We start from the raw sequence: 15738 nt of genomic DNA, 5'->3' as shown, positions 1-15738 counted from the left end.
ATGCTATGATTTACCACTAGCCCTGTTTGCCTACAGCTCATGACTCTCCAGTCTGAGCTCTGCTGTTGCTTCCAGGGCATGAAAAAGCACTAAGAATCTTCTTTGGTTTTTGTTGTATTCAAGACACTGTGTTTAGACTGTTAACATAGCAGTCAGATGAGGAATCTGTATCAGAACTTTTAATTCCACAAATACATAGAGTTAATTATCCTCAGATTTTTCTTCAACTGTATGCTTTGGACTCTGCCCCAGAATCTTGTTTCCACTATGAGCTGAGGATATATTTTATGGGCTATAAAATGCCTTCTACCTTCTCACCACAAAGGTTAAGTTAGGACTTGTAAAAAGATTTTTTGTATTATTGTATGAGGCACCTAGTTTCATCTTCATGTAAATATGTTGGGCCCTGTCTGTGTGATAAAGAGTGCCTGAAGGGGACTTGAGAATGAATAGATTTAACGAAAAGTATTTTAGCTTAAGCCTTGTCCATCTTTAATTAGTTATCAGGGTTAAAGGAGAGGTCAAGAGCCTGAAGCTGCTTCAGGACTAATGTGTCAAAGAAAAGCGAAGCCTAACACTAAAGAGGAAATGATGCTCCTTAGAGGTTTAGTGATTTTTTGACCCTGTGTCAACCATTACGACTGCTAATGGCAACTGGGGCAGAAATGTTTCAAATCAGACTTTTGCTTTGCAGGTGGTTGGGAAGGAATCTCATGCTATCATGCAAGCTCATTGCTGAGTAGAATCCAAAAGGAAAAATGCATTTCAGTTTGCAGACACAATCTAGCCTTGCTCCTTCACTGTTTGTATATTGTACTCATAATACAGAATAGAAAACTAGAGCATGCAGCCCCAACTGCATGAGCTCTACAAGCACCACCATGTCCAACAGAGCTGTGGCAGTTTTCTAAGTAGAGTAAATGCCTAGAGCTCACACTTAAAAAATACAGCATATGCACTCAGTGAACTAACACTTCTTGTTACTCTTTGCATTTTTGTTATATGGCAGAGAAAGGGAGATAAAGTTTCTGAAACCAACCTGCTTACTTTTTTTAAAACACGAATCTTTTATTAGTTTGAAAGAATTGGAAAGAGAGAGCAACAGGACAAAGGAGAGCAATCTTCCACATGAAAAGTTACAAAGAAATTTCACTGATGCCATTTATTGTTTACAAGCCCTATTTTGTTTTCAGATGCTGCACATTTGTTAGCCTTGGTGATGTAACCAAACCAACCCAGTCCAATAGCTCTGTAAAAGCACAAGAGCAAAGTTTCCACTAGAAGCTTCATAATTAACACAATATGCGGATTACTGCATTAGATTTCTTGTACTTACAACACTTATTATAAACCCCATTGCATAAAGAATGACTTGTTGCTTTTCTTATTCTGCAGAAAGTAGCTTCAGTGCCTTGTGTGAAATTGCACTCTGTTCCGGCTTTTTCCTGTACTGAGTCCAATGCTAACAAATACCTGTGCCATCCCCTGTATGTTTGTGCAGCAGCTTATAGTCTGATGGAGTTTGTCTCAAGGCAACAGTAAAGATCTGGTTACAGCACCTTAAATGTCATGTCTGTGTCTGTACCCATGTCTACTGGATTAGCAACACGATCAACAAAGAGCTCTGTCTCTTACAGAAGGCTGCAAGAATCATTTTGAGGACGCGTTCTGTCTTTGGATTGCCTCTGATCTGAGTGATGATAAAACTGCCATTGGCCTCAGGAAAAACAGTAAATTTAATTATAATTATGAATTAAATGAACTGGAGGAAGATGTATTTCGCCAGGCAATGATACATAACTTGTGCATTGCTTTATAAAGCTAGTACACACCCTTTAGTGCAACCAAGTAAAAAATAAAATCGTTTTCCGGCTTTTGATCTAAATCTCCTTTTTGTTACCCAGATACAAATCAGATATGACTTGATTGCCATCAGTACAGTTCTACCAGGCTAAGCATCAATGTGGGAGGAAAAGAGAATGTATGGCCAAGGAAGAGGTAACAGGGCACAAGCAGATTGCTGTAGGTAACCCAGTTGTGCAGGGTGTCCGCATTAGGCATGTCAGAGTGATAACTTTACTGTTTCATCGTCCTTTGCCATGGGTTTAATATCTGACCATGCTCCATTCATATGAAACAGGAAAATGGAGTGAAGCGTGCAATGAGAGCAGTCCTGTTCACTGCAGTTCTGCAAGCCAGCAGGAGTACATAGGCTCCTCTTGCTTCTGCAGCTTGCAGCTTTCCAATTCTTGAACTCTCAGCCTTAGCTCATGCAACATCAAGCTGTGTGCTGATGTCACACAAGAAAGATGATGCTCTCTGTTCTCTTTCAGCTCTCCCCAGCTTTCTGAGAAAGGCTGGTCAAGATAAGGTGGATAAAATGAAAAGTATTACTGCATCAGTTCTCTGGTAGCCTAGATTTTATTTATTTATTCATGTATTCATTATGTTCAGTATAGGAGACCTATCATCAGATAAAAGAAACCTCTTTCCTGTATTCAAGTTGAACTAAAAATGCAGTATTTCAGATGCCACAGATAACCATGCCCTGGCTTTAGAAAGGGCTCCAGGTTGGCACCTGTGCCTGACAATAGATTGCACATTGCTTCCTGGCCCTGTATTGAAGTTGCTTCCTTTGGTGAGGGTAAAAGAAGAAAAGAAAGGATGTATTTGAGTTTTGTTTTGTACCTGTGTTGAGAGCAGACTCCTGCCCAGCAGCCTCCTGATCTGCACACGACTGCTCAGTGTTGATGGTTTTCATTCTATACCATGCAGAGTTTGCGTTTGTCTTTCTGAGGAGGTGTCATTCAAGCCAGGTAGGATTGTCTGCACTGAGCCCTTGTGGGTGCAGGAGAAGTTCATTCTTCTCTTTCATATTTATTTATTTTGTTTCTGAGCAGAACTCACCCATTTCATTGAATGCTCTATCAATCCTTTTCCCTTCCAGGCTGGCTAAATATGATGCTGTTATAAAACTGTAATCTTCCCAGGCTTTTTGGTGAAATCTTTCTTCTATGAGATACTGAAGAATAAGGTGTGAGTGCCTCATAGTTTGCCATCCTTGCCATCAGTTTGCTGCAGGGCTGACAGAGTATACGGTGCTGAGAAAGCCACCTTCTCCTGTTCCTTCATAGGATAAGGAGGGAAATACGCTTTCTCTTTTCAGTAGGCTCCTGGGATGGGATAGGGACAAGAGGGACCTCTGACAGGGCAGTAATTCTCTCCATCAACTTGCTTCTTGCTTACACATAGCATCTCATTGCATCTTTGAAGAAGTCCTTTTTCTCCCACTTCTCATGCTGTTTGGCTTAATTTTCATGGCAAAGTTTCTAGTTCAGGCAACATAAATGGGCTATAAGGTGGAAGCACGCTGTATGGTGTGCAGGATTTTTGCTTTCATGCTTCCCATCTGGTGGCAGCATGATATTGCATACCCTTCCTGCGAATTAAGAAAATTCTGGGACCATAGGACTTAGAATTGAGCAATTTGTCCCGTTCTGTTTTTTTACGTGCACTGTAAAACAAACCGTTGCCTCCATCCTGAGAAAGCTGTCTTACCAAGCTAGCACCTGCTGTTAATCTCACAGTAAACAGTACTCGTTGCTCTAGAAAGCTTTTAATCATAACATTAAAAACCAAACAGAAATCCCATCCATACAGTTAGCTCCGGCTGCCTTCCTTGCAACGCACAGGGAATGATCTTGCCGAGTGATGGGCATCCAAATGCAAATGGAATTAGCTTCACAGCCATTCATTTTAAATTGCTCTTGACTCATTCTGAAGTGAATTCCATTTGAGAAGAATTTGCTGCAGGTCTCATGCGAGGAGATAATGGTCCTATCTATTATGATCTAAGCAATAATAGTGTAAGTCTCGCAGTTCAGAAATATAGTGAGTTATACACTGGGCTGATGAGAATTAAATCTCGATATATAGTAATAAAACTAGTGATCTAGAGATGAATAGATTGGTGTATGAAACACAATATTTTCCTGCCACAGATTAGAACAGGGATACTGGTCCATAAAAAGGAAAGTGTACTATAAAATCTCTTTTTCCACTTGTTATGCTTGAAGAGCTAAAATACATACAGTTTTACAAACAAGTGCATGAAAAGAATAAAGACATTGACATCAAAAGGCTCTTGCTTAGAAAAAGGTTTGTTTTAGCTTCATAGAAAATTAAACTAAAATTAAACTAAAATTTCTATGTGCATCATTCCATGCCAGCTTCAGTGCTGATTTCATTAACACTTTACCTATTCCTATAGATTTTGCATTTCATTTGCACTTAAAATATATATATAATTGTCAGATACTACAGAAGGCACATAGAAAAGCACGTCTGTATTCAGGCCAGCAACTAAAATAAAAAATCCAAATTAAATTTATAGATTAAAAGGACTTTTTAAAATTTACTCTCTTAATATGAATGAATTGCATAAGTGAAATCAGTTTAGTGGTACCATTAATCAGGTCTTTTGTCTTGCTAACATAAATCAGTCAATAACAACAGATGGGCTGTACACTTTATTATGTGAAAATAAAGATGAATGTGACATATTGCAGAAGTAAACTTGCAGCTCAAAGTTGCTGAGCACAAAAGGGGATTTGTTATAAGAGGGGAGAATGTGCATGACTTGTGTTTCTATTTGATCAAGGTTGTGAAGAAGCCATGGCAGAATGATTGGCCGTCAAGTTTGTTTGTTTCCTCCAGGCAGAGGAAAAATTGTCTACCTCTTTAGCACAGTTCAATAAGAGCAATATAAATCTTGCTTCCCTATTGACCAATTGGGAGATAAAAATTTTAAATAATCAGAGAGGATCATCAGGAGACTGAGATCAAACTCTCAGATAAGATTTATCCCCTTTTATAGAGAAGGAGCACACTGTGAGAACTGACCTCCACCTGCTCTATAGAAACAGACCCACTGGGCCAGTAGTTGCAACACAGTAATTCCTCAGAAAACTAAGTCAGTGCTCTTTTGGACGGAGGAATGGCCCATGCTGAGCTGGTCAGGAGAAACTTTGATGGAAGGATTTATAAAATCATTGGAAACATGGCTTAATGAAAGCACAAATTAATTAAATGACTTTAAGTTCTGCTGAAAGCTTGCTTTGTAGAGAGTTGACAAAATTCTGAGCATTTTCAAGTATTCTGTATTGATATTTTCAGAAGTAAATGTGTTTGATCTTTCAGAATAATTTATATATAATACACTACCATTATAATTACCCATTCACATTGCTGCAAACATCATCTAACAATATATAATTCCATTTTAAAAAACCACAAAATTTTATCTGAATTTGGTTCCAAATCCCACTCCAGATGAGCAGCCTGTGTTTTACCTGTAATCCACCAACATGCGACTTGGATTGGGTCCTGTTTATTTGCTTGTCGGAATAAACTTTTCCAACAATTTGAATGCAGCAAGCAAAATCATACCTCTGTCTTTTCTGCAGCTCTCTTCTTCCTTTTAGACTTTCTATTTACATCTTTGCTAAGATGCAGTTAATTGGTTAGGCAGCAGAAGTATTGCTTTAGTAATGTGCTGAAATCTAGAGGTGAAAATAAATACATTTATTCTTCCAGTCACCAGAAATTAGTGAAGCCATACTTGTTTAATTATGAAACATATGTGTGCTTTGTTAGTTTCCATCTGTCTGCTCCTGATTTGCAATTAAATGACCAGAAGAAAAAGATACATCCTGTGGCTATTCAGGGGAAATGATTCATCTCTAATGTTGCTATGCTGCATGTGGCTGTGGAGCAAAGTGTGTGAGGGAGGGAAGCAGTGGAAAAGTGGGGAGTTACAGGCAGAATGCTGGAAATCCTTTTGCTTCAGTTCAGGCATGTTTCTTTGTCAGGAAACCAAATGTCATGTTGCCTTGCTCACTGAATATCATCATTCCCTTTGGGAAGAACTGGAGAGCAGAACAGAGCAAGGAAGAAGCAACTAATGAGAAGTGGACAGAGGACTGCAGAAGGGGTGTCTGAAGTGGTCAGAATGGAAAGAGAAAGAGGAAGGAAGGAAAGTGTTAAATATTAAATTGAACTATTTGGAGCACTGGAGATGGAAACAGAATTATTATTGTATGTCACAGATGTTCTCTTTTCTAGAAAAATGCCAGGCTGTATTTAGTGGTCCTTTCTTCGTACATTTAACAGCTCCATTGTGTTATTTCTGAAGGAGTGATGTGGCAATGAAACAAGCTCATTAAAATAGGGAAAAAATGGTAGACAATTAGAATTAATGTGAACAAAGGTGAACTTATGCTATATTCCTAAGCAGTTCAAGAGGCTTACAAAGTCTCTTACTGTACAGGTTTCTCCCTGGGCAGCCAGCTTCCTTCTCATCCCATTTCCTTTTCTGTCACCGCTCTTTCTCATCATTCTGCAATGCTATGGCTAGAAGAAAAGCCTTCCATGTAATTCTGGGCATGTCCTAGGTAGGGGAAGGAGCTGCCTGGCATTTTGTCTTCATGAAGACTGGCAGGGAGGAGATAGCCAGCCTCCTGCAGGACTTTTAGTTTGATGTTCTGTGCTGTTTTATTGCTCACCAGCAACGTCCATCGCTGTTTATAGTGATAACTGCTGCAGAGGCAGAAAGGAGGAGGTTGAGTAGAGCTCTCAGGACCATCGAGCTTATTGCTGATGGATCTGTCACCGTTTGGCGATCTCACCCGGCCCTACCCTCCACTAATTCTTGCATGCATTGATAGCAAGTGAGTGGGACAGGGGTTGTTCTCAACTGAAATGATGCTATCTCCACCAAATTGGTGTTTTCTGGTGTATAAATACTAAGCAGAAAGGGGCAGAAGGGCTTGAAAGAGAGGTTTGTGAAGAGGGGAGCGAGAGAAGGAAGGTACGTGGGTTGGGTGTTTTTAGTGATTCCTTCTGTTTATTTGGACTCTTTTCCTTCTTCTTCAGACTTCTTGCACTGAATTTACTCATGACAAGCAGCTCCAGGGAGGTGCACAAGTTCCTTAAATCTATAGCATGGGTTTCACTGGGCCAAAGTTTCACCCTCTCACAGCTGCCGTGCCCTGTGTTGCAGCTCCTGCATCCTCTCCATGGTAGGAACAGCACAGACGATGGTGCCACAAACCAAATACATTAAATACAGCTTGACACTCTCATTAACAGTCTTCACAACAGTCTGAATGCTGAACAAAGAGGCATAGACTGGACATGAATTTAGTCTTCTGCTCTTAAAGAAAATTTAAAATTGTTCATCTAAAATGAAAGGCGTTATTTCCTATTTGTTACATCCTCAGCCTATACTTGCTCTGTGCATTCACTTGATTAAACACAGCGATAAGTCACAATAGTAAAGTGTGACCTTGAAGCCTTCAAAAGTTTCTATTATTTCTTTTTACAGTTTTTCAGTCAACTCTCCCAAGTGCTAACATAATGTTTTATTGCTTGTGTTGCTGGTGATGATAACAAAGGGCCGTTCCCAGTCATGTGAATGTGCACATCGCTGTCACATCACATAGAGAAAGGAGAACTGAGGATGTAAAGAAAAAATTATTCTAGTCTGCAAACAGCAGTGCATTTACTCTGTCTATGATAACCTTTTATTTGAAAAGCATGATCGGGAAGTACTTGTGAGTCTTTGACAGCTGAATTTTTGGTTGTTTCATTTGCCCTTCTTGTTTCTTTTTTTGCAGATGATGATTTTTTTCATGAACTTCCAGAAACTTTTCCTTCTGATCCTCCAGAGCCATTGCCCCACTTTCTCATTGAACCTGAAGAAGCTTACATAGTGAAAAACAAGCCTGTGAATCTGTACTGCAAAGCAAGCCCAGCCACACAGATCTATTTTAAGTGCAACAGCGAATGGGTTCATCAGAAGGACCACGTGGTGGATGAGAGAGTAGATGAAACCTCTGGTGAGTTTCCATTATGTCATGAGAATTAAAATGCTTCATATCAAGCCGACCTTTGTAATCTAGCAGCTATTCATATGGCAGCTACTTTTCTTTACTCCTGATACAGTTGTGAATTCTGCAACTGGCAATACTGAGCAGTAGCTGCCATAGCACAGAGGTAGTGTCCGCATCCTGGTCAGTTAATAAAATGTGATTTGTAGAGGGTCCTACTCTCATCTGAGCCAAAAACTATAAGGACCTTGCACAAGAAATAGAGAATTTTTCCTTAGCCTAATCTACCCCTTTGTTCACTTCTCTAGTGTCACAGATTCTGAGTGGTTGTACAGACCACGAACCATAATTTCGAGAAAGTGCTGAAAAGTATATGGATTGTTCCTAGAATAGGGTTTTTCATGGGGAGATCTGGGGGAAAATAGAAAAAAGAAAAAAGAAAAAAATTAGTTAATCATCTTCTAGCATGATTCTATGAAGGAAGGAGAAAGTACATGTACGCACAGTTTAGAGCAGGGTATTCATCCATAGAAAGCACCTGGCTATTATTCTGTTACATTTTTCACCTGCTCCACAGAGCCCCGTATGATGGAGAACAGTATGTTAGCAAGGAAAAGAAAGAAATAAAAAGCCCAGAGCCTCATCCTTCCTCAGTCAGTATTGGAAATACAATGGCATTCATGGGGGCTGGAAGCAAAGCTTAAAAACTTGAACTATTATCTAGAGGAAATCAAAGATATGATTGTTCCAATTTGGAAAGACTGGTAATCAATTGAGTTGGAGTAACATGCAAGAAGAGAAGGGAAACTTACTTCAAAAATCAAAACAGCAGTTTTGATGGCTCTGAGAAATAGCAGGATGCTAAACAAGAAGGTACCTTTCATTTGGGAATTACACCACCACTTGGTCTAATTACTTAGAAAAATAACTCCACCAGATGTCTTGGAAGTCTCTTGTGAACTGGCTTTTATTTGTTTCGGCTCATTTATTTGTACAGAGATCAGAAGCATAAGCTTTTAACAGTACTGTGGTACTCTCAGCTTGAGAAAGAGAAGGTGGGTGTAGGGAAGAAAGACTCTTGAAAAAATCTATATTAAACTTAGGGCCTCTTTATTTGATTGTAAGAATAGACTATTACAGCAGGGTGGATGCGGCAGAAAAACTCAAAAAAGAAATATCTTAATACATCAGCTATTTTTTCTTTTCTTTTTTTTTTTTCCATCCATGGTAGTGCACTGCTGTGAAGGACAAGCAAGAGAACAGCTATCACTGTTAGTTCTTTAAGCTTTTATCAACATCAGTATTCAGTAGCTGCATTGTGGCTTCTGTGCAGTACAGTCAGAGGCAGCTTTGAAAATGAAGGGTCCGATTTTTCTCAGTATCCTAGAAGAACTAAAACAGCATTTGTTTTGAACTCAGCAGTTATGTGCTGATCTAGAGGAGGAGAAAAAAAAAAAAGTTTCTAAATGATTGTTTTCAGGTTTCTTCTTCTTTCTGATCTGAGAAAGGGAATTAACATTCCATGTAAACAATGAAAAAGTACGGCAGGCATTCTTATGGAAAAGTTAATGTAAGGCCTGTAAAAATCAGTTGTGAATCATGTGCTTCAAAAGATAATACTAACAACAAGCAGTTATCCATCCAGCTACAAAACAGAACTGCTGAGTAAAGTGCTGCTTTGTAGTGAAAAAAGGAATACATAAAATTCCTGCATACTTCTTGAGTAAACTGACTTGAATCCCAGAAATCCACACATGGTTAATATATAGTCTAGTGTTAGTGTATTTGGTAAAATTGGTGCAATAATGCCCAATAAAGTGCAAGATGGAGACAAAAGCATTATATTTATTCTAAGAACTTTAAGCGTAACAAGACAGAACAAAAAATTATTGAGAATACTTAACAATAAATGCATTCTGCAGGCTTTATTATGGGAGTTAGTTTACATTTAGGAAACACTGACTTAAAAACCTGGAGCCAAAATAAGAGCAAGAAGTTACAAAGCTGGCTCATCCTGTTAGCAGCTTTGCTCTGCAGCACAGCTAACAGGTCTGAGAGAAATGCTGATGTGTGGACATTAGTTTTTAATGCAAGTGAAAAATTCATTGCAACAGTTTTGTTTTGTTTTTTTTTTTAAATCTCATTCTAGAAAAACTTCATGGTGCTGCAAAACAATTTAAAGCAGAGAATGTAGAAGCCTAGTCTTGAAAAGAGATGCAGCTGAATATATTAAGGACAAATGTTTTGAATGATAAACAGCAGCAATTACATGTAAACAAAACCCATATCCAATTAGAGAACCTACATTTGTCAGTCAGCCTGGTTGACGTCAAGTGGTTGGTTAATGCATATAACAGATGCAACATTTACGAATCTTTCTCTACTTAAAATGAGAATCTACAGCAGATAACAGAGTGTTGGATATAAATGGATAAACTGTATGTTTAGTAGGAGTAAAGTTGTAGGTAAAATAGAAATGTTTTTTTTTCAAAATAATGGAAACTCAGGAGAATGTTTAGCTCCTCTGCTGTAGGAGGAGCTGGAGATTAAGCTGTAGGATACCATGACTTTGAGGATTCATATTGGTGCCTAAAGTGAGAAGGTACTAAACATAAGAGCTGATCAGCTTGGCAGCTTGCACCAACCATCCTGCAAAGCCCTTTGACTCTACCACTTTTGAGACTACTTAGGTCTCTTTTGCTTTTTTTGGCTAGCTAACATAATAGTTATGACACAGGGCATGGTAGTAGCACGTGAGCTGCATAAAGGATGGTGAAGGGTTGGGAGCTCAAGCCTGTGCTGCTTCTGGCTTCAAGCTTGTGGTTAAGGAGGCTGGAGAAAAAGTCCACATGCCAGGATATGCCTAGCTCTTATGTGTGCATGTGTTGAGGGGGTGTGTGTGGTATGTATGAAGAAAGTGGGTGCATTTCCCTGCCTGCACGTGCAGAAAAGCTCATGAAATTCAGTCTGTCTTCTTGCAGCACCTCTAACAGCAAACTCCTTGTTTACTCACCTTGTAATAACCCAGAGCTCATTTATAAAGTAGTTCTGCAGCTCCATCTTGTAAGCCAAACAACTGAGAATTCAGCACATTCTTCTCCTGTGATGTTTTACCACTCCTTAGGTCTGTTCTGCACAAATATGAAGAGGTGCACCATGCTGAGGTGCTCTTCGGCTGCCATTTTTGAACCAACCTTTCCCTCTCTGGCCATCAGGTAGTAAAGCAGAGCAAAGGAATCAGATAAACAGGCAATAAAATATTTGACAGGAAAATAGTAAAGGTCAAGTATGCTTTCTTTTCTGCAGCACAGGTTATAGGAAAGAGAGGTGTCTAAAATACAGGTATAATGCCAGCAGTACTTCATTTAGAAATTGTAAATGATGCATGAAAGAGGTAAATATGCTTTGATTTGTGAAAGATTATATGCTTATGGATTTTGAGCCTGTGGCAAGGAATTAAATCTGCCTAGAGATAATTAACTCTTCTTACAAGGCAAATTTGTTTCTGCCACCAATAAAACTAGAGAAAACAGCACAGCAATAATTGTGTGTAAGAGGAGGAATGAGAGTGCAGTCATACTCTCATTGAAGAGAGCAGCTAGACACTAATAGTGACTATATTAAAAATGCTAATTTTTAAGAGGAGAGGAATAAACAATTCTCCCGCATTTGCTTATACATATGTACATATATACATATACACGTGTATATATATCTTTTTCTTTATAATGGAAAAGGTACAAAGTCAGAGTTATCAGAATAATATCTTACATGTACCTATGCACTTTGCAGTGTGTGCTATTTTAAACAGTAGGTAAAACTTTGCTGTGAGGAACATGCACAGGGAGTCTGTGGGAGTTGTTACCTTCTGGTTGGAGAGAATGAGAACAGTAACAGTGACAGGGTGTTCTAGTACCACTTTATTTAATCAAATTGGCCTGAAGAGAGCCTGGCAAAAAATTCCAGTGATTGAGCCTGTGAAGCCAGAAGCTTTACTTAGAAGATCATTAAATTCTGCTTTAAACTTCAGACTCTCTGGAATTTTTCTTCTTTATGAAAAAGTTAAGCATTTTCATAAAGAAGTCAAATGGGTGCTTTGAAAATCTTTAGTGCGGATCTTTGACTTTCATTTCCTATGTACATGAAATACAAGACAAGTCATGGTCTATTTTTTTATGTTTTACTGGAATATTTTCCCATTAATGTGGAAAAAATATATGTAAAGAAATAAGAACACCGGTTTTAAAAAGTAAAAATGGAAGTTGTTTTGAGGGAGCACATTTGATTTTATGACCGGCTTTCATAAAAGATAATAACAAAGAAAGTAAAAGGAACCCTGCAGAACTGCTGCTACTGGGGGCAAGAGAATTCCATTGTCAAAGAGTGGGAAGCTTAAGGGCGTCAATAATTATTAGAGAAATTTTTGCACATTTTCCAAATTATTGTGCCTCTAAAAATGGCTATGGCAAAAGATTTTATCTTGCTTGTCTGTTTTTTATGGAGAAATACTTACATGCAGAGAAAACATTCTACGGTGGCAGAAAAGTTGCAGACATACAGAAAATCAGTGTGCACCACTTTAATTTGTCCAGAGGGATTAAATGCTTCTAAATCAAAACAAATACTGCCCTGTTGTGCAAGAGAGAGAAATCAGGACTACTGCTTATCCGTTTGGATATACATTGAAATAAGTAGCACCATAAATATATACCAAACACCAAATAGCCCCGTAAATATTAAGGTGAAATGATCTATAAACCTTCTCTTGCTCTCTGCAATGGCAGTGACTTGTACTTCTTTCTCTGCTTCAAGCAAAGAGAAAACAATGTTTGGAATACTTCAAGTGCTAATGAGATGAATGGGGCAATTTGGTCAACATTTGGCCTACAACTTATTTTTCTCCGGGAGAGAAAGACTCAAGGAGTTTACTGATTCCCTCCAGAGTGCTCCCAACTAGCAGCAAGATGGAATAAAGACTCCTGCACCTGTCCTGAGGGCTCAGGTAGTGCAAAATGAACAAGTTTATTTGTGCCATCACAGTGGAAAGACATGCTGAGGGAGGCTCTGTTAAGGACCAGGTGAAATCATCAATTCTTTTATCCATCTCTGGCCTTCAGAAGCAGGGTCTCAGGGGACCTAACATCTACCAGGACATCCTAGTGCCTCTTAGCCCTCAGCAAGGAATAAAGGTAACTCCCTGTACTTCCCTTGAGCTGTCCTTTCCACTCACCACTTCTCCTCAAATCAATAAAAACAATGAGGTTAAAATCTGGATCAGAATAAGATTTCTATCTGCTGCAGGTGGCTTCTCAGACTGCACTCAGCAGGGTAAATATGTTCTTCTCAGACGGAAGTCTCAAACTTCTTCATTTCAGTCTCTTGACATAGCTGCTGCTGTGATTCCTGTGCTTACCTCCTGCCATTACCTTTTCCCATTAATAATGTATTTCTGGATGACTTGTAGATTTGATGAAAGGAGACTGAGCTTTTGACATCTGGTCAGCATTGATCTGGCAAATAGGAGGTTGTTACCTTAAGCAATGGCTTTGGCAGCATGTCAAGGGACTAGGCATCCAGCTAGCTAAATCTTTAATAGTTCTCCCTCAACAGGAAGATCAAAGATTGACGTCTACCCTTTTGCCTTTAAGGCAGTTCTTGCAGGATGCTGCAGCCAAGACAGCATGGAGAAGCCTCCACAGTGACTATCTGCTATTCTGGCACCATTTACAGAGACAGAAATATCACTTTCACAGCACTCTATCACTTTCTTTTTCTCTGTGTGTATAGATCTCATGAAAGCTCTTTTGGTGTTTGTGACATGATGTTTTGAGGCTGCATTGCCCTAGCAAACAAAAGCCCCAACAATTTGTTTGACCTCCAGCTAACATTCCTTGTAGAAGCTGGGACTTTTGATCATACAAAGATCATCTTACACCCTCTCATTTTGAGCAGTTGTGTGCTTTTGTCCTGGTATTTTTCATGAACAACAGAAACTATTGGTACTGTTAAAATGCAGCACTTTCTTGAATATCAGCTATCAGAACTTAATTTAGGAGTTTAGATATGAAATTTAGGTGACATGTAAGAATGAGTCTAGGAAAGAAGCACAGAGGGGTACCATTTTCCTTGTTTTGTCTTTTCCTTCTGCATGTTTGCTCTTTTCCTTCTGAATGTATTTCTTCCTTAATGCCTATTTGCTTCTTCATGACCTCAAAAGCCTCCTAATTCTCTTTATTATTTTCCAAGTGTTCAAAATATGACCAGTTTCCCTTAGCAACTTCAGTAAGGAAATTACAAGTCATAGTAAAAGCTGCAGTTATGCCTCAGCCTGCAATATTTTGACTCTCTGGGCAGAATAGCATGGGATTATGTTAGTATGGGTAACTGCATATCATAAATAAGAATTTTTTTCATTCCACTATTGTCATGAGCCATTTTATTTTGTTTGTCACTGGATCAAATCCATTACAAACATCAAGCACTCCGATTCAAAATAATTATTTATTAGCAACATATTGCCAATTTTTAGTTTTATACCTTCAATACTCTCCCCTAATCCAACTCATTTGGAGGAAATTTAAAAATGTGTCCATGTGTCTTTTCTAAATGCTTCTATTAACGGTTTGGAGATGTGGGCTGGAATTTATACTCTAGTCCATCTCCTTTAGTAATTCTAACTCTGCTCTCTGCAAGGATGCTATAAGTGAAACATGTCTTATGAATGGTTTGAAAGGCTACAGCTGATCCAGAAAGAGCAGCAATCTGTGTTCCCAAGGGACTGAGATTCTATGGAAAGGTACAGGATGTTTACTTACCTAGAAATATATGAGCAAACCCACAGTATTTTCCTATTTGACATTTTGTTTGGTGCTATTTCAGGTGCCACTCAGGCCTCCATTCTGCCCATCACTCCCTGTGACCTTGTGGGAGGCCTGTGCCCATCACTGCTATGAAAGGAGCTCTCTCTTCTAGCACCTCCCAAATCAGCTACTGTCAGTGTGGTCCCTGGCACATCCTGATCAAGCAAATACCCCACAGCAGACCTACTGTAGGCATTTTTGCAAGAAGACAGTTTTTCCTCTTTTATCTTGAGTAATTAGTACATTTTGATAGAAAAAGAGCCTTTTTGAAAACCTCAGAAGCAACACATGTATGCTCCTCCAGAGAATCCCCATTTTCTGGGGAAAAAATTCAAAATGATGGTGTTTTTTGAGTTTGAGATTTTGTTTTGTTTTTGTTGTTATTATTGCTTTTTTTTCTTTTGGAGGAAATAGAGACATCACTAAGTTCAGTACATATCAAAGGAAGGTAAGTTATATTTTTGTGTAGAGAATAAGTACGTTAGGCCATACATTTGCTATCCTGCTTATAGGGAGTGCAAAATCATCAGATGAACCCATAATTTTTTTCTCTTTAGTTAGTAAGATTGCAACAGACCTTGTAGATTTTGAATTTAGCTCTATTGAGTATAGTAGTTATGGTAAATAACGCACTTATAATGCATATATTACCATATAATTAATTTCTTCATTAATCATATGGTGCTACAGAGGGTTTTTATCCCTGTAAATACTTGTCGGAGGCAACTTCTAGCTCTTCCATCTAGACACCTTCTTTTAATGCTCGTAGCTCGGAGCACCTCTCTGTTCTTGTGCCACGGCTGTTGTTATGAGGGGACCAGCCACTTCCTGACCTGGTGTTCCTGTGTGCCAAAACAATGTGGTGCACTGATGTGTTGGTTTGGGCTCGTACTAGCTCCAGTGCACTGAATTTTCTTGCTGTGTCCTGCAAGGTATTTGGGGATGCTAACAGGGGGGCAAAAGGAGCTCCTCCTCTTTCTGCAAGTTAA

General features: G+C 38.9%; 1 protein-coding gene across 2 annotated transcripts in view; it reads left to right on the top strand.

The window, feature by feature from the left end:
- UNC5C (unc-5 netrin receptor C) overlaps window positions 1–15738 on the top strand; it is a gene marked incomplete at both ends in the record, with an annotated part of 232011 nt that overhangs the window by 145402 nt on the left and 70871 nt on the right. For both annotated transcript variants that reach the window (XM_079534620.1, XM_079534619.1), the window contains one exon: window positions 7677–7898. In XM_079534620.1, coding sequence (XP_079390746.1) covers window positions 7677–7898 — 222 coding nt within the window. The remainder of the gene's footprint in view (window positions 1–7676; window positions 7899–15738) is intronic.

This window comes from Tetrao urogallus (genome assembly GCF_951394365.1).
Source record: "Tetrao urogallus genome assembly, chromosome: 4".
Classification (NCBI taxonomy): Eukaryota; Metazoa; Chordata; class Aves; order Galliformes; family Phasianidae; genus Tetrao; species Tetrao urogallus.
Note: the sequence above shows the minus strand (reverse complement) of the source record. Positions and strands in the feature narration are given on the sequence as shown.